This window comes from Apus apus, chromosome 4, assembly GCF_020740795.1.
Source record: "Apus apus isolate bApuApu2 chromosome 4, bApuApu2.pri.cur, whole genome shotgun sequence".
Taxonomy (NCBI): Eukaryota; Metazoa; Chordata; class Aves; order Apodiformes; family Apodidae; genus Apus; species Apus apus.
Genome location: NC_067285.1, coordinates 70,321,687 through 70,341,266, shown reverse-complemented (window position 1 = coordinate 70,341,266; position 19,580 = coordinate 70,321,687). Strand labels below are relative to the sequence as shown.

General features: G+C 41.5%; 2 protein-coding genes across 9 annotated transcripts in view; both read right to left on the bottom strand.

Annotated features, from left to right (window-relative positions):
- FHDC1 (FH2 domain containing 1) overlaps window positions 1-4,990 on the bottom strand; it is a 36,765-nt gene extending 31,775 nt beyond the window's left edge. The window contains 3 exon segments of the mRNA XM_051616951.1: window positions 68-281; window positions 283-701; window positions 4,973-4,990. Of these exon segments, the coding sequence (XP_051472911.1) occupies window positions 68-281; window positions 283-551 (483 nt within the window). The 5' untranslated portion in view covers window positions 552-701; window positions 4,973-4,990.
- Window positions 4,991-10,976: 5,986 nt separating this feature from the next.
- ARFIP1 (ADP ribosylation factor interacting protein 1) overlaps window positions 10,977-19,580 on the bottom strand; it is a 43,548-nt gene continuing 34,944 nt past the window's right edge. For 7 of the 8 annotated variants that reach the window (XM_051616966.1, XM_051616970.1, XM_051616967.1 and 4 more), the window contains one exon: window positions 10,977-12,586. In XM_051616966.1, the coding sequence (XP_051472926.1) occupies window positions 12,431-12,586 (156 nt within the window). In that variant the 3' untranslated portion in view covers window positions 10,977-12,430. The other variant, XM_051616968.1, reaches the window with a different exon arrangement.

Below are 19,580 nucleotides of genomic sequence, written 5' to 3'. Positions count from 1 at the left end.
AGCAAGTCAGAATTCACAACAATTCCTACAGCATTATGTAAAAGACAGGTTTTACTTCAATCCTTACCTCCTCTTTAGTCTCTTTAAATGAAGACTTTGAAGATCGACTTCGGAGCTCCTGGGGTTTGGTTTCTTCCTGCTGCCCAAAAAGTTCCTCAATTGTCTTTGTATCAATCTGATACTGTGGTCTTGCTGCAATTGTCCAGATATTATTTTTACCACGGACTTGTTCTTCAGGGATAGTTTTCCAGAAAAAGCTCCGCATTCGTTTTTTTTTTGCTGTGACTGTCATGTCCATTTATCAGCTGAGGAGGCACAGGTGTGTTTGGCCCAGGCAGTGGAGGAGGGGGTGGTGGTGGGGGTGGCAGCCCCGGGGGGAGCGGAGGAGCTGGGGGTGCCCCTGTGAGGGGACATGGCGGAGGGGGCGGTGGTGCTGCAGGCTGAGAAAGTTGAGATGCTGTCGTCGTATCCTCGTTCATCAATCCCGTTGCAACTGGAATAGCCCCATTTTCTTTATCATTGACCAAGGAGAGACAATTCATAACATGCATTTTATGGCCTCTCCAAAGAGGAGAGAGTCACTTCCCTGCATCCGTCTGAAACATTGAATAGCGAGGGCAGCAGTAACCGATCTCACGCTCTCTCAAACTCTAGTCTGCCAGCAGCAGCAACACAAGAGAGGACTGTACCATCTCTGCAACCTACAACAAAGGACAATAGGGAGACTCAGATCAGAGAGACTGGATATTGTCCCTCACACTGAAAAGACTAAAATGAAGGTATAACAGCTATCAAGTTTTTAATCCAGAAAGGAAACGTAGTGGATCAAAAGCCTTTCCCAGGGAAATAATGTGATATTGATCCACACCAGGATTTCAAATAGCTTCAGATACCTAGATTTCAAGAACATATATAAAAGTAGGAACACCTCTTAAATAATCCACAGTAAATACCAAATCTTAGTTCAGTGCAATTTTGTAATAGAATATATTTTTCTTAAATCATTAAAGCAAACATTATTCCACTCCTGATTTTATTTTTTCAAAGGCGATTACACACCTAACATAGAATCATAGAATCATAGAATCCTAGGGGTTGGAAGGGACCTCGAAAGATCATCTAGTCCAACCCCCCTGCCAGAGCAGGGTCACCTAGAGTACATCACACAGGAAGGCATCCAGGCGGGTTTTGAATGTCTCCAGCGAAGGAGACTCCACAACCTCTCTGGGCAGCCTGTTCCAGTGCTCTGTCACTCTTACAGTAAAAAAATTTTTCCTGATATTCATCTTAAACCTCCTATAACATCAGTTAGAAAATACAAATACTATCTACAGTGCTGGACTAACTGGATCAAACCGACCCTGTCTGAAACCTTTTAATTCACGTATTAAAATAACAAAAAACATGTCGACAATTTAACAATCTAGCTTAACATACTGCCTTTTGTCTCTGTATTTTTCACACAACTCTCAGTAAGGGGAAAACAGTGTGTGGTCCCTCAACTCCCTATGTTCAGTGAGAATAAACACATAGTATTTGCATTTTGCCATTACTGGTCTGGTTACACTACCTACCACTAAGAGATGACAGACCACAGTTTGATTAAGCTGCCCTTATAATTTACTTCAGTATCTAGGTTAACATGGCTAGTTCAATAATGGAGGGGGAAAGCGAGGGAGAAAAAAGGACAGAGGAGTCAACAGGAACACTAACCTACACATCCTCAGTGCTGTACATGTGCAAATTTCCTTTTTCCTTTTCCTTTCCTAAATTGTTAGGAAAGCTCTCACATCTAAGTTACCTCATGGAGCAGCTTAACAAGAGTCACAATAGTTTTCAGCAATTTTTCTTATATTGTCACCTACTAAATAAGGATTATGTTATTGACAGTAAGCCTTCCAGTAAGAGTATGACTTCCATGAAAAGCATAATTTTGACAAGGCACATCTGTTAGAGCAGATTTACTTCTTAAGTATCTTAAAAACCAAATTAAGGTATTTCAAGTATAGATTAATGAAGAATTCAATGATTTTATGGAAATTTTAAGTTATCTCAAAAAAAATTGGGGAATTTGCAAAAAATCAAATAACACACCATAAAAACTTAGGTGGAGGAAAGAGAGCAAAAACTAGTTGCAGGAAAACTCAACAGAAAAAGTTTAAGTAATGCACTGGTACAAGAACAATATAAAAACAGAAGTTTGGCACTGATTTAGCCATATGCCTCTTCAGCAGGGTTCACACAGAGCTAATAGTAATCCGGATCAATTTGACATTGTATATTAGTGATGAAAAACCTTCCAGGTCTTTGCCAGAGATCCATCATTAGAGTGTACGCGAGCAAACAGACCCAAGTCACAGAAACAAGCCTTAGGGCAAATTCTCTTTTGATGTGCAAGGATTCAGGCAGTTACAGCTGCACTGAAGTTAATGGAAACAACACAAAATGATCCACGGAACCTATTCTTCTTAAAAGCTTGCATAGGTAGCAACAAACTCTTCTTTCCTGCTTCAGATTTTCTAACCTTATACCTTAAGTTACCAAGGTATTTGCAAGAATAGAAAATGCATTACAAAAAAAAAATCTGTGGGAGGTTTAAGTCATAGGAATGATGGAAAATATTTTAATGGCAGGGTAAAAAGGGGAAGAGCTACAAAGAAAATGGATCAGGACAGAGGGTTTCAAATTTAAATCAGTATTAATACCCAGCTGCTATTACAGAGCTCTGTATGTTCATGCCTCTCCTCCCAAGTTCATGATCACAGACGCAGAGAGGCATAAAAAAGCAGGTGCAAGGTGGTGGAAAGAGATTAACCACTCGAAGCAATTAAGTGTTGCATTAATTTAAAGAAATACTCAACTAGGAAAAATCTTTTCCTCCATACCACTTACTTAAAAATTAAAAATTTATTAGCTAGCCTTTCACCATCACAAAGCAGTATTCAACAGTTGTTATTTTCTAACTTGGGTTCCCACAGATTTAAAAACAAACAACAAACCAGAAAAAAGAGACAGACTGACCATGACCTGAGCAATGAGCAAGAACCTGATTTTGAAACTTTCAATACATCTAGAAGCTTTCAGAAAAATGGGATCAAATCCTAGTGAAACAAAGCTGTAGGCACTGAGTCATCAGAGTCCCAGTGCTAACACACGAGTGGAAACCGACTGATCTCAGACCTGACGGCTCTGAGTTAGACAGGGGACACTCCTAGTGAAAGGAGTGGAGAACGCACGGGGAAGAAAACATCCCAACCTAGATGTAAAGATAGAACAGGAAAGACTGTTCACAAGCCAACAAGCCCTGCACTGCTTCAGATGAGGTAATCACCACCCAGAACCAGGAAAGGGGAAGAATCAGTGCTTACAAGGAAGGCATGAAAGGAAAGGCACAACATAAAGGCTGGCATTCAGCTTTGGCTTCTGACAGATAAGCATGACGCAGGTGACAGAGGTCACCTGCTTGTAAGAAGACAGCAGTCTCCAGTTACCCGATATCAGAAGACTGGTCAAAATTCCCTTCTCCTGCTGCCTTTCAGAGGAGCGTCTCGAAGACATTCCCAGTGCCCTCGCCATTCCCGTGGGTGGGAGAGGAGAGAAGCTGGCAGCTGGAACAGGCTCTGGGCTGCTCGGTGGTATCAGCAGGTGCCTCCAAGCAGGAAGCACAGGGAGAGGAGGTGGGGAACGACACTGACGTTCAGACTGTGAACTACAGATTACCGAGACACACCGCTGGGATGGGTAATAAAATCCAAGCAAAACTTTAACTTCTGAAGAGCCTATCCGTGCTTTTCAAAGGATTAAAGGGAAGGAAAAGAAAGGGACTCTTGAGATATCTCTACTATGCCTGACTATTGCATGTCTGTTATCCAAAACAGCCCAAGAAATGCAAGAGCTCTAAAGTAACATCTTTACTGCACGTTTTAATTGTGTCCATATTTGGCATAAAAGAAGTATTTTATTTCTTTGTCTCGTTCATTGTTTCAGCCAACCTAATCTAACTTGGAAATGTATTTCAAAGTTAGAGGGTGGGGACAACTTTTTCCCCAGGTAAGAAGACAAGCACTCTGAAGTAATTTGTTTCTTGCAAAAAAGGCAGTTGCTGCTGAGATGGTCATACATTACATTTGCATACACAAATTAACAGGTGAAACGCACGATGCGCTGAAGGGCATCTCCTAATTCGTACTGCGAGATACTCCTCCCTTCAACTCACACCTTGTGTTCTCTGCTGCCCACGTTCTGTGCCAGGAGCCCTCCAGATTCTCATGAGAACAACGCCGGTCCTGACACCAAAGCCCAACCACAGCATTTGGATGCCTGGGTCTCACCAACAGCTACACGAAAAGGTGAAGGGAGCAGCAGTCGCTAACTGCAGATTAAGAAACTGCCAGCGCTGCCTCATACAACCAACCAGTCGCTGGTTTTGCCAAAAAGTGCGTGGTTACAGAGAAGGCGCAGCTCGTGCTATCACAGCAACTCAGCGCTTCAACACTTAACGCATCCAACAAAATCCTTCATACGGCGCGACCAGGGCGGGAAGGGACCCCCAGGCAGGTTCACACCACGCGAGGGGGAGGGCAGGGACCTCCGGGGCTGTGCCGGGGAGCTCAGCTCCGGCTGCTCTTTCCTGGGACTCCCAGACACCGCGCTCATCCCGCGGCCGGGAAGGGGACGCCAGGGCAGCAGCGCCCACCCAGCCTTACCGTCTGACCTTCCGTCCGCAGCCGGTGTCTGGCCGAAGGGCGGGCAGGGAGCCTGTGCGGGCAGGGAGCCTGTGCGCCCGCCGCGGGGGCTCTGCTGCCGGGACCACCCGCGGCCCCGGGGAGGGCGCCTCGCTTCCCGACGCCCCGCAACCGCTGCCGCAGGCTCCGGGAGATCGCCGAGGGCTCTTCGAGGGGGAAAAGCCGCACCGGGGCGACGCAGCCCCGGCGACTCGGCCGGACCCGGGCGCGACCGCGACCCCGCTCACCTCCGGCTCGCGCCGCTCCCGCACACCCGCCGGCGCCTCGCGCCCGCCGCTCCCTCGCGCCCCGCCCCGCCCCGCCGGCCCCGCCCCCGGGGGGCGCCCGCAGCGCCCGGCGGGACCGGCCGGACCCTCCCCGGCAGCGCGGCCCCGCAGGACACAGCCGGGGCCTCCCTCCGCCGCAGCCCCCGCCCCACGCCCGCCCTGCGAGAGAAGCGGCGGCAGCTCCCGCCCGCCGGCAGGGGCTGGCCGGACCCCGGGCCCCGCGCGGAGGGGAGGTCGCTGCACCGGAGCGCTCCCCCTTCCGCCGCCCCCGGGAGGCGGAGAAAGACCGGCGCGGCTGCTGCACCCGCGCAGCGCGGAGCTCCTCCCCGCCCCGCTCCGCGCCCCTCCCGCCGCTCACCTCCGCGCCCGCGGGAGCACGCGGCGCCGCGCGCAGCCGGGCCCGGTGCCGCCGGCTCCCATCGCGCCGCGGCCGCGGAGCGGGGGGCGGAGCAGCGCGCAGGCGCGGGCGGGGCCGCGGCAGGTGGCGGTGGCGGCCCCGGGAGCGCCGCGTCCTCCGCCCCCGGCCCGCCCGCGCTGCCCGGGCGCCGCTGCGGGAGGAGGGGGCATCGGCCTCCGCGGCGGGGCGTGGTGCGCGCAGGCTGCCGGTGTGCAAGTATGTCATTTACCGCATGCTGCCACTGGACTCACAGCACCTCTTCCTCTAGAAATATCACTACGAGCCGCGCTCCCGGGCAGAGGGAGTGGATGCGTGCCCCAGCTGAAGCTTTTGTCCTCTGCCCTCGCTCCCGGGCAAGCATCCCCTTCTCCCTCCCTTCCCGCACCACCCGCAGTCGGGCAGGGCAGCACACCTCCAGAGCCCCTTGCATCAAGCAAGGGATGAAGGATGGTCTCTCCAAAACCCGACAGCATGGGAAAAGCTTCCAACAATCTCAGGATGCAAGCACAGCCCTGGGTGATGTCCTGCTAAGCAGCTCCTGTGACTTGTGGACAGCTGAAAGTCAAAAGTACCATCCACAGACAATACAGCAAACAAATATATTGTTCTAAAATATTTTGCCAAGAGATTGAATCACATTTAAAAAATAAAACCATTTCCCCAAAAAGAGTAAAGGTGAAGAACTTCACTGAAGAAAACAGTCGTGGCAGCAAGAAAACAAATACAGCCCACACGCACCAACACGGCTTCTCACAGTCTTCCAAGGAAGAATCAGAAGCACTTCCTTGCCTGAGAAAGAAGGAAGAAAAAAAAAAAAACAACACCCACCTCCAGCCTTGCACAATCAGCCAACAGAGCTTCTGAGCTGAGTACATGTGAGAGAAAACCTTGGCACGGCCAGGGGTGGGAAGGCAGGAGCAGCAGGACAAAAGCGTGTCTCATCTTGGTATGGAGTGCCCGCCCTGTGCTGCCGTCTCTGCCCAGGGGTTGGGAAGCAGGAACCAGACAAAAAGCGGGAGCACAAGCAGCCTCCCCCAGCCCCAGAGCTCGGGCCCACAGTTGCTGAGGTGACACCATCCCAAGTTACAGTTCTGCAGACAGAAATCTGACCTCCTGGTCTGGCAAGGCAGCCTGTTTGAGTCAGTCAATTAAAACACAAAATACTAGAACAACAGGAAAAATTAAGGAATGTGATATCAGAACCTGGTCATCTTAGCTCAAGATTCACGGAGTGAGAGCAGTCCAGCTGCAGTAAATGGCAACTCACATCAAGCCACACATCTTGGGTTGGCAGGGTTAGCAGCAGCTGGGGAGGACACGCTCAGCTTTGAGCCAGCAGGGACATTCCTCGAGAGTGTCAGGTCACCCCCGAGCTCGTCAACGAGGAAGCGCATTGCTGCTTGGACTGTAGCTGCTTGTGTTGGAACCAAAGAGACTTGTTTTCACTGCTGCCAGTCATGAGCACAAACGTTCACTTGAAAAGACAGAAAGAGCAAGCCAAACAAGAGACTTGCATAATGGTATTGTATTAAAAAAATAAAGACCCAAAACCAAACAGGGCAGCGGAGAACCTGGGACCCAGCCCGGATGTGAAGTTAAACTCCTAACTCTTCCTCATCCTCAGGGCTTTTTTCCCCTCCCCAGAACCTTTCCAAAACACAATGTTGACAATTTCAAGTTTTTAGCTGATTGCCCTTCCCCCCAAAAAAAACCCAAACCAAACATGGGAACACTCAGCAGGCAAGATTTTGCCCACATGGCTAAAATTCATCCAAGTTACCATACAACTGAAAACTGATCTTTACAGTAGGAAGTATTAAGCAACTTTAATAATAGGTAGATTGAGCAGCCCCACCTATAATAAGCAACAAATGCACCTCCCTAGAACAGATAGCATTTAGATGGATTGGTATAGTAAAAAAACAAATCCTATTGTTAACATTTGAAGATTTCTAGTTAATTAAATGCTCAAGACAGTTTTCAAGATTACTGCTTCTGTTAAGGCATTACTTTTTTTTTCTTATGAGAGAAAAAAATGTCTTTTGTAAATTCTGCTTTTCTTTAGAGTACAAAGAGTTTTTAATGCTTTAGGCTGAACATGAATTTAATGACTGAATAAATCTAATGGGAACAAAGCAACTTATACCACCCACCTGAACAAGAGGTGTTGTCATCTGCATTACAAGCCCTAAGTTCTACAGTGTTTGGACAAAAACAGGAGAGAAAGTTAATTGTGACACTTCAGATGCATTAAAACAAAGTTCAACTTGGTTTCAAAACTGAGCACTGTAGTAGTTAACCGCTTGAAACAAAACTCTGCAATTAATTACCACTATCACATAAAACTAGCATGATTGCATACACGTATGTAAGAAAGGCAAATCAAGACTGAACAGGTAACACTAGTTTTTAGCATCAACTCTAAGTGCTTGAATTTACAGCCTTCAGTATTCTTTAAAAAGGTACCAAGGTGTATAATTACTTTTTTAATTAGCACAGCAAGACATACCATTTACTAGGAACACATTGCTGATAGCTGAACTGTTCCTGACTGAACCAATGGATTTATGCTCGCATAGACAGTAATAACAGGGCAAACCCAAACTAAAAAAATGTGTCAGGTTTACTCTGTTCTATATCTGATCTCTGCATTTAATTAAAAAATGTTATCATACAGCCACACTGATACCCACCTAAGTTCTACCACCTGGTGATGCAAGGGAACTCTGGAAAGATACTTGATCTTTTCTGCTTCTCCTGGTGTATCAAATATTTCCATTCCTTCAAGACCTATTATCTTTAAAATGGATTATCATAGAGATGAGACAGTGTATTTGCTCAGAAAGTTTTTCTCACTCACAGCAATTTTAAAAAGTCAAACATACATTCTGCTGAGCTTAAGTACTTAACAGAAATATACTACCAACAGTAGATAGCACAGAATTGTTGCTGGTCCTATCACTTCCCCCCCCCAAAAAAAAAGGCAGCTGAAGTGTAAAAAGGACAGCACACTAAGTTGCAGCAAACAAAAGATTTGCAAATCATGGACTGAGCTTATATGTCCAAGGCCGTTGCTCTGCAAGGTTTGTATGCTGCTTCTCTGCATTCAGTATAGAACGAAATTCTTCAAGGGTGGTGAGACAGGCTGCCCACTTCCTGGAAGGGGAGTTTGGAACTACATGATCTTTAAGGTCCCTTCCAACCCAAACCATTCTGACACTGATGAAACAGCAACATAACAATTTTCCTTTCCACTGCTGCTCTATCAATTGATACCATCCTTCTCCAAGGGAGACACAAGCCATCCTACTTGCTACTCTCACTCTACATGATAAGGTACTTCTCCTTAATTCAATTCAAACTATTCCCATGGTGATGCACCCCATCAACCCAGCCACTTAGACTGACAAGATATTGAGGGGAAAGATCTTGGTGAAAAATAGGTGCAGTGAGGTGAATGAGACCAGTGTCAAGACACAGAAATGTGTCTTGTGAAAGACAAATGGGAAAGAACACAAAGATGTCAGAGAGCTACTAATGACAAGTAATGAGGTGAAATATAAACCAAGGAACAGTCAACTCCTCTGCAGAACTTCTCATAAAAAAAACCCAACAAACAAAAAACCCAAAACAAAACAAACAAAACAAAACAAACAAAAACAAACCCCAAAACTTTCAATTTAACACAGATGCCAGCAGTTGGGTAAGTTTGGGGTGAGGACAATCACAAAATGTGAAAATATGAATGACTAATTTAAAAATCTGTGACTAGTTTAACCTCCACATCAAGCATGCAGAATGGAAAAGATAACCAGACTCAAACAAACCCTAAAGATAATTGCTGATGAGGAATGCTAAAATAATTATAATACCTTATTATTCTTGTAACACCACAATAAGGAACAAGAGCAGATAAGCAGAAAATATGAACTGGACAAGCCCCCCCGTTCAGTTCAAAACAGGGTTGAGGGAAACATTTAGCTTTGCTTTTATACTACTTTGATCATTTTTTTGAAGCAGTGACAGAACAAAGATAAAGTTGCTGGGAAAACCAGTTGAGAGAAGATTGAAATCAAGCTATTACTTTAATGATACTGGTGTGTTACTGTACTCTACTTGCATAGACCTCTTTTCAAATATAACTATAGATATATTCTGTAACTAGAAAGGTTCTTTGTAAGGGCTTGACAAATCTTAAAGTATGCCAAAGAGCATTTTTAGAGCAGAAGAGCTTTCTGTAGTATTCATACAAATAAAATAACAGGAGCTACAAGTTTCAAATGAGACAGGAGTGCAGATAAATTACAGTATGGTCACTGGGAAACGAAACAGCTCCCTAGGTCTCTGATAGAACAGCTGCATCAGCCTATCAGAGACACCATTAACTGCTGTAAATTCTTCTTTCTGAGAAACCTCACACAACACTAAAAGCACTAATGTGATAGCTTGTAACAGAGGTGAAATCTTTCACGGATGACTCTACTAGCCCCTTCTGCAAACAAGCAACAAATCCATCGTGACAACTGTCTCCCTAGATGAATGCAACCTTGAAGAGATTTATACAGCTTTTTTGTCAGTATTAGAAAGCCTGACAACAGTAATTACTCCCCATTAGAAGCAATTCCTTGTATGGTCTCCATAAGTAAAAAAGTTTCTTAATTTTGTTAGATCTAAAGAGCTAACTTCAAATATCATGAGAGCTCGAATTATTTCATAAACACATATTTGAATGGGGGCAAAGAAAGAAAGTACTACAAAAGGCAATCAGTTTAATATCCTGTCTATCAGCTGAACACAGAACCATCTTCACGAAGGCTATGAACTAAAACAGTTGCTTCTGAGAGCAAAACAGAAGTAATTCTTCCTTCCCCGACATGAACCAATACACAGACAGGTTTTAGTAACTTCTTCAGTCCAAGCGTTTCTTCCAGGTGAAGAGACATGAGCAATTGTAAGCCATTGCAAAAGGTAGAAGGGTTACACAATGCCACATGGATCATTCCTGCACAAGGCAATTTGAGATTCAAGTTCATCCTTACCGTTTCTCACAGATCAGCTCCTTCTGGGCAAGGACCATCCTCAGTGGGAGCAGCACTGATCTGAGATATAAACCAACATCACATGTTCCATACCCATCTTTTTCCTGTCGTGTCCTGAAAGCTGATATTTCAGTCATGGTCTGTAGGCCTGCACTCTTCATCCCTGCTATAATGCTGCTACCTGCATTTCCTAGCTTACAGTCACACAGCTAACTTCTTTCCTTGCACTGTCATACCATATGCATGCCAAGATTCAGGGACAGTGAAAGTCAATGGCTTCATAAGAGTTGTAAATGTAATGAAACTGGCTTTAAAAGCTGAAGTCAAGAATTACATATACTGAAAGATTTGTTTCACTCTAAGTTTACATTCAAGTAATACATTACAGTATTAATGATTCTGAAATACAAACAGCATCTAGTACCACTTTACCAGAAATTCTTGGGCAGGGGTGGCAACTCAGAAAAACAGGACTAAGATTTTGCTGCAGAAGCTGGGTTCTACTTTTAACCATCACAAATCAAGGAAGTTTGACTGCAAACACCTTTAATATGAATACAAAATTCACATAGGATATACATTCTGGGGAACGTAAATGAACTATTACAAGAGATTCTGACAGAACAAAAACATAAAGAAGGCTCTGTCAGGCCAAGAATTTAATGAGGAATGATTAAAAAGTTTGATTTACAGTTACATTACAATTGTGTTAAGCACTGAAAATTTTAAGAACGTCAGCTGAAAGGCATTGGAACATACAGTACATAAATCATACAATCCACACTGCTGTAAATAACATATTTGAAGTACTTCATTTTACTTAACAGAACACAAAGCAACATAACATGTGCAAATGAGGACTCAAATATATTGAATTTAAAATGTCTGATAAAATTGACATAGAATTTTACACTTAAGGACTACATGACTGATGGAGAAATTAAAAAAGAGTATCCTCCACATTATTCCCATTACTGAAGTATGCTTTTCAATTAAATAGAAAAAACATACTGGCCTGATTTCCTCTCTCAAAATCATACCTGTCCACAAAGATTAACTGAAGGTTTAACTTGCTCTAAGTGTACAGATGAACAGCATTTACACAGTCTCCTTTCCCTTGCTGGGAATGAACAAACAATTCTGTGAAAGTTTTTTGGATTATGTACACTGGTTGAAAATATCATCTTATAAAAAGGCACATACCTGTGATTTAAGGCTAGTATGGTATTTGTTTCAGAAAAAATAAAATTTTAAATGAAATTAGTACATTGCATGGTTGGCCTCACTCAGCAAACCACTTGGTGCAAAGCAAAAAAGTGTGCTTTGAAGCCTCAGACTGACAGTGATTCTTGCTTTAGTGTTTTTCTTTTTTTTTTAAACCTATAATAGAAAGGTACATCTTTTAAAATGGCATTTGCTGCAATTTGCTGCAATGACAAACTAGTCAATGAGCCGTCTCCTACTGTTGCCTTATATGCAGATATCACATAAAGGCCTTTTAATATTCATCTGCAAAATATTCTTTTAACTCTCTCATTTTTAAAGGTAATTTGAAAATTACTAAAGATGTTTTCTATATTAATCTATAAAATACCAGATGTTGGTACAAATAATGTAAACCTCCATTTGGAAATATTTTGACTAGCCACCAAAATGACCAGAAATCACAAACATAATTTGTCAGTGCAAATCTATAATAGTTTTCTTTACCCTCCCTCCCCCTGCCCCCCATCCTAGTTACAGAAATAACCACCAACCTCTGCATACAAAAGGAGTGCCATATATTTAAAATCATGGAAATTATGTTTGGTTAACTTAATCACCCACATTCCCACCAAATTAAGTCTTACAGTATTATAAAAGGGGGAAAATAAGTAAAGCTGTCTGTGCAAGAATCACTACAACAGTCCTTCAACCCCAACTCTTCGTTATTATCAGAGTTAAAGATTTTAAGTTAACATTGGGTCCTCCTCTTTGATCCGATTACTGTTCTTCAAGCCAGGATGGGGTATCTGCTCCAGGAATTTTCAATTTGATGTGGAACTGTTTAAGTGTCTGTTCAAGCTGCTTTTGATTCCCAGCAAAGTATGCCGCAATGGCATTGTGGAACAGAACAAGCTGATTGTGCAACACCTTAACCTGTAGGCAAGGATAGAGATAGGTTAAGAGGAGGCAGCAGATGTTAACAACATCACAGGTCAGTTATAGAAAAAAGGTATATTTGAGATGCTCAGACTTTGCAGGTTTATTTAATAAAAGTTTTAAAATAAAAAGACAAAATGCAAATACAAAATTCTTCAATGTTAAAATGGTATCAAGTTTTCATAAAGTATGCTTAACAGTCAATACCAACTCAGTATGCATGGACTAAAGCAATTCACTAAACATCCTAACATTTTACACATATCAAAAAATGGATTATAAGTATTTGACTCCTTGAAATGAGATGCCCAACCTCTGTTTAATATACCCATCTGCAGGCCAAATGGACTTCTGAGACACTACATGACAAATGCAATATTTAAGTACACAGTCCATTTATTTGCCCCCTTGCAGAGTGTCCCTGTTTTGCAGCTCATGTACATCTATATCAAATGAAACTGATGTTCTTTTTTCCAGCAATATTTTTTGCCCATCTCCTGTCAGACAGGCTTATTTACAGCACTTGGCCAATATTTTGACTAGAACATGTGTGCAAAGTAGTCATGAAATGTAACAGGCCTTAGCAGTAATCAAAACTATTTCAGAGGAGCCAAAAGAAGAGCACGAGAGCAGCTGGAGGGCATCATTGTTTTTCTCTTCCAGTCTAGTTTATGATGATAAACTGTAACACTGATGAAGTCAAAGTTAAATGCTACATTTTCATCCTAGCCCACAGGTAAGCCTGAAGTTGTGAATGATGAACAGCAGTATGCTGAAAAGGCATCTGTCCAGTTTCTTCTGCAGCCAAAGCCTGTCCTTTTTGTTCTTGAGTGTACTCAGTCCATCATAACCTTACTGTTACCATGTCCCTAAGCACCACATCTACATGGCTTCTAAACACCCCCAGGGATGGCGACTCCACCATTTCCTGGGGCAGCCTGTTCCAGTGCTTGACAACCCTTTTGGTGAAGAAATTTATCCTAATATCCAATCTAAACCTGCCCTGGCACAACTTGAGCCCATTTCCTCTTGGTTCTATTGCTTCTTTCTTGGGAGAAGAGACCAACAACCATTTCACTGCAACCTCCTTTCTGGTAGTTGAAGAGAGTGATAAGGTTTCCTGGCTATCACGCTTTTCTGAAATGCATGCAACTCAATGCAGAAATGCTTTATTGCCTTCATTAAAGGAAAGATCTGAAATTTAAGAAACCAAATATATATTAGATATTTTAGACTAGAAGAGTGTAACATTTACAATATTACACAGAAACATGATATACTTTTAAAATAAAATACTTCGAGAAGGGCTTAGCATATGTGCACTTGCATGAATGCATGTGTATTTAATTTTAGCAGTAAAAGTTGAAATTTCTTTAATGATTATACAACAATAATGTATTTTTTTACTGAATAGTCTCATTTCACAAACTAAGTTTTTCCCCATAAAATGACAATTGTACAGACCTTAGAATCCTACTTAAGTGATAAGCTCTCTTTGGTGACTCCAATTTTGGTCTAAGTTGCTCTGGCAATTTCTAAACTGGTATTCATGTTTTGTCCCCTAAATAATTACAGCTAATTTAGCTAAACACATGTAAAAGAATAGGTTTTTTGCCTCACTAACAGTGTAAAATGGTAGGTTATTCCACCAAAAGGCTCACTAAGAAAAAACATAAGTGGCATGTATGGTTAGGAAGGAGTTCACTGTACACATAATATGCTAAGAATTTTTGTTCATTTACAGTAAATTTCACAAAATTCATCACATACATACATTTTAACATTTAGGAGATGTAGAATTTAGAATAATCTAAAATTAGATAACCATACTTGTTCAGCAAACAGAGTTCAGCTTTTCCAAGTCATAAAAGATGGACTCTTTTTCAGTTTGTGTAGGAATATATGCATATACACTTTTTAAATACATAACAGTTTTCATCCCAAAAATATTATGTGATATGAGTGGAAAATGTCACAACATAAAGTGCTTGCTTTTAAAAATTTAGAGAGCAAAAAATGTAGCAGGTACAGTCTTTCTTGAGCAAATTCTTCATCATTGACATGCAAGACTTCACACAATGCAAGTTAGGAATTCTACACAGAAGCATATTATTAAAGTGCTACAAGAGTTTTATACATACTGTTCATAGGAACTCAAATAAAACAGGGGTAATTAACTCACTCTCCCAGCTCAAGTTCATCAATCTGAGACCAAATTTAGTACTTTGTTAGGGTGGCTTTTAACACAAAGCTGCTGTGAACTGCTCTAAAGTCTTGTGATAATTGTACCAATTCAGTCCAGTCTAGGCTCAAGCATGCATGTGCACACACACACTGAGGTGGGAACTGGCCATGTAGAGATAATGATTTGGACTGAAAAAATACGTTTTGTTTTGGTGAGGTTTTTTGAACCATCTGAGCTGCCTCACTGTATGAGGTTCTGCTCCCAAGCCAGATCATTATCATGTAAATTTTGTGATAATTATAAAACTGGTCGCAGAGGTGCAAGGTGTTACAACTTCTGCTCTCCCTTCAGAAGCTAGTTGTTAAGTGAATCCGAAAAGGGATAGTGGGATCTTATCCATAGCTTCATTCATGTAACTTACAAGATTAAATTTATAGAAAAAGACCACTTAAACTGACACTGTACAAAGAAGCTCTACTATGAAGCAGCAGCCACTTGAGAAAAGAAAAAAACCTGTAGCATCTCATATCACCTGATGTCCACTGCAAAAAGACCAGCTAAACAACTAAGAACTGGACGACAAGTACTCACTCAAAGCCAAGTTCAAACCTAACCAGTTTTCCCATGAAAGCTTCTTAACATTACCCACTCCACTATCCAGACATGGATACCTATTTCCATGCTATTTCTCACCTTAGCCCTCTGTTGGCAAAGTATTAATGCAGTTATGTAGTCAGTTGCATCAAGGAACAGATCTAGATTAAAACTAACCAGACAACAACATATCTGCTTTAACCTGGATCAGTTCCCCAATCTGATTTTCTGCACAGCTGCAAAAATGCTTTTGTAAACACAACAGTAAAGGCAATGTGGTGGAAGGGGGATAGAAGATGAAGGGACCACTTTTTTCTTTTTTTCAGCAAAGCCTCGAACAGAACGTCAGACCTCAGCACTAAAGGCCAACTCTTAGCACTAAGCCACAGCACCTATTCCAGTGAATGAACATCTGAAGATTTGCCTTTCAGTAAACAAAAGTTAGTGGTATGCTCCTAAAATACAGGTTCCAGTGTATGACTATTATGCCTGTCAAAAACCCAGTTTTACAGCTGAATATCATTTAAAATCATTGTTCCTTGTGAATTAACTACATATACCTATTTGTTCCTAATTACAAGTGGAGTAAGCACTCCATAATAGACTTGGCAAACCTAAGTCGCAAAATAAAACTGAACTTCATGGATGGGCATAAAAAGTGGGAATGTCCTAAACAGAAGGCTTAAATTTAATACACAGAAGACTGGGGGTTGAATTTGAGTTTTCATATTTCTTCTGGATGTGCTTAGCATTTCTTTTTAAATATTGTCCTCTTCCCCCCTCCATCCTCTGAACACTGTATTTTGCATGGCACAGTGAGTACAGATTTCTTCATGTCCTCTTCATTCAGACTGTTTCAGCCATCTCAACAACCGAAAGACTATCCACAGTTTAATCTTTGTCAGTTTGTACTTCCTCACAACTATCCTAATTCTTTCCCCTAGATATCTTTATTTGAAGTTACTTGGTCTAAGCAGTTATGTCATCTGCGTTTCCATGAGATTGCACATTGCTTTCATTTGTAGAAGCAAGCACTTGAACATCAACCCCCTGAAGTACAACTCTCAAAAGTGCATTAAATTTCAATTTTAGACAGAAAGATTTGATATTTCTCAAGTGCATACAGAAATAAGTTTTTCCTTTCTCAGAAAGACAATGCCTTTTCAAAAACTTTTCAGTGGCAGAGTTATTTATGCTAAGAATAGGCCACCATCCTTATAAAAACCAAACTATTTGTAAGCCACAGATTTTGATTGCAGCTATTGTACTCATTACCTAATGCCACAAACTTCTACAGAGAGAACTCCAGGAGCTGAGGATAGCACCAATGTAACTTTGCAGCAACACACACACAAACCAGTTCTAACTTCAAGATCAAATGCTATAATGAAAGTGAATACAAATCTTGTGTATCTTTGTTTTACAGACAGAAAATTGCAATCTCAGATTTACTGAAATTTAAGTCTCTGAACCTTTGGGGGCTTTTAATTGAAATATTAATGCATGAACCCAGGAAAAGAGGAATAGAGAGACCACAACCACATGATGCCTTTTTCGCCCTAAATGTAGGGCCAGCTAGATTATGGCTATTTGGTGACATTTGCAGGAACACAGACCAAAGCCCACCAGCCAGCTCTATAGTTCCCTTGCAGTGACAACCTGAATCCCCTCCCAGTTTTCCCTCCTCTCCTCACATGTCATGATTAACCAAAAACAGGACAAAACTTCTGAGTGGGAACATAACTGAGTGGATCTAGTGCAATACATTTACAAAAGAACATCTAACATTTGTTTTGACATTAGCTTGTCAGGCAAAAATATACAGTTTTAAAATGTTTAACTTGAGTCAGACTGTAAAAACACATTTTGGGAGGTAATAATGAACTGATCTATCTAATCTGAAATTAAACCTAAATTGCTTAATTGCTCTGCTGTGGTAAGGTTTCATTACACAATTCTGTTTTCAACACAGACATGATAACCACTAAGCCTGAGACTAAACTGTACTACATCCTGTGTCACTAAATACAAGACTTGAAGCTCAAAGTTTCACAATCACATAATGGTTTGGAAGGGACCTTAAAGATCATCTAGTTCCAAACCCCCTGCACAGACAGGGACACCTCGTACTACTCCTGTTTGCTCCAACCCCTATCCAGCCTGGTCTTGAACACTTCCAGAGGCATCCACAGCTTTTCTGGGCAACCTGTTTACAGAAACACAGAACTGTCAGAGTTGGAAGGGACCTCTAGAGATCATCTAGTCCAACTCCCCTGCCAAAGCAGGGTCACCTAGAGCACACTGCTCAGGACTGCATCAAGATTTCTCTGGAGATATTCAGAAGACAAGGACTCCACACCACCCTGGAGAGCCTGCATTTAACAACTTACAATAAAAAAATTATTTGGCTATCATACCATTTTCTTCTCTAATTAGACTCAGAATATTAATTCACATCTGGATTTAGCACCATGACACTATATATTAAAAACATTGATGATTAGAGATTTGCTTGTCCTAGTATATCATGTGAGCCCAGCAAAGGCCTCGATATACCTGCTCAAATACTAACCCTCATTTGCTTTGTAAGCAATAAGCCTGCAACAACACAGGCTTTCTCGAAGAGGCTACAAAAAGGCCCTTTGTGAGAGACCGAGTAAGGCCAGTATTTTGCGCATCTGGTGATCGCCCATTTGATGAAATGAGCACCAACGTGGTCCTGGGGATAGGCATACAAATGGCAAATTCCTGCTACTAAGGCTATAGTTTCAATATAACCAGTAGAATTCCCTCCCCAGGACTACTGCAATAGCTTAAACAATATCAAAACTGCCCTTCCCGTTGTCTGGCAAATCAACTGCGTATTCCGATTTCTTGATACTAGCTGCAGGAGAAGTATGAGATATAACAGGAGCTCCTCTCCACTGACATCAATAAAGAAATGGCTGACACCAGAAAAAGGAATAAAGATGTCAGATTGGTAAGAATGTCTCTCAGATAACCGCTACATCCCAGGAAACTTCTGGGCAAGGGTAGAACAAAAACTATAAGACAGACGCAAACTGGGGAAAAAGAAAGTGCTCCTGAAATGAAAATTTAGGATTAGGATTAAGACTGCATATTGTTTACTATGAAGAATCCTGTATGATAAATAGAAAACACCAAAGTAAAGCTTATTTGAGTAAAGCTCTCAGTAGGTAACTATACTTAAGCCAGTATTTTACTGTAAAGGAAGTCCTTTCTATGGCTTATTTGGGAACAAAATTAAATACACCCTTTTGTAAATATTTTGACATCTCTAGTGTCAAAACTGAGAAATGTCAACCAGTGATAAAAAGGCTTAAGCATGTGAAAGTCCCCACTGTATTAATCTAAAATAAAAGGCAGGAAGGAAAAAACAATATCTTTCAGAAACAAAATTTGTAGGCAGTGACTGCTAACAGGATGCTTGACTTAATTCAAGACTGTCACTAAGAGGACAACTTCATTAGTGCTCCCTAAATTACCTAATTTAGTTTAAAAGAATACGGAAACGTTTTTGTACAAGATGGAAATAAAGAGCTTTCACTCTGAAGCTTTATAGTTAATGCAAAACAAGCAGAAGCAGGATAAGGGCTATTTTCAACCAATATGAACTTAAGAATCAGAATTCCTGTACTGATATGGGTTATAATGATCAAACAATTTCAACAGAAGTACATTATGTTAGTAGCAAACAACTTACTAGAAAATGAAAGGGAAAAAAAAAAAGACACCTTCAGTATATCCATTTTCAACCTAGCATAGTTTTAAAACTTTGTTCTTATGAACTTCTTCTAATTTAAGCATCACCATTTAATTAGACTTCAGCTTGTTCAAGAAAATTAATTTCAACATGGATTTTTTCCACTTAAAAGCTAACAGGCTACAAGTTCAGCAAGAATGACAAATGAAAGTCAGGGCAATACCAGTTTTTAACCACCAGATGATCTAGTCTGTCAACTCTTAATGGCTATGCAATTCCAGATTCTTGGTCCTAATGTAAACATGAAGTAACAGCACTCTGGAGCTACAGTTTTAGCATATATTGGTTTGGAAATAAAAATGGTTGTTGGTTTCCTGAACTTTTTTTCTTTTTCTCATCTTGTTGACAGTTCATGTTTCTTCCATTTTTATTCTAAATAGCTGATACAACTGCATGTGTGACAATATATTCACTAATTCAGAATAATA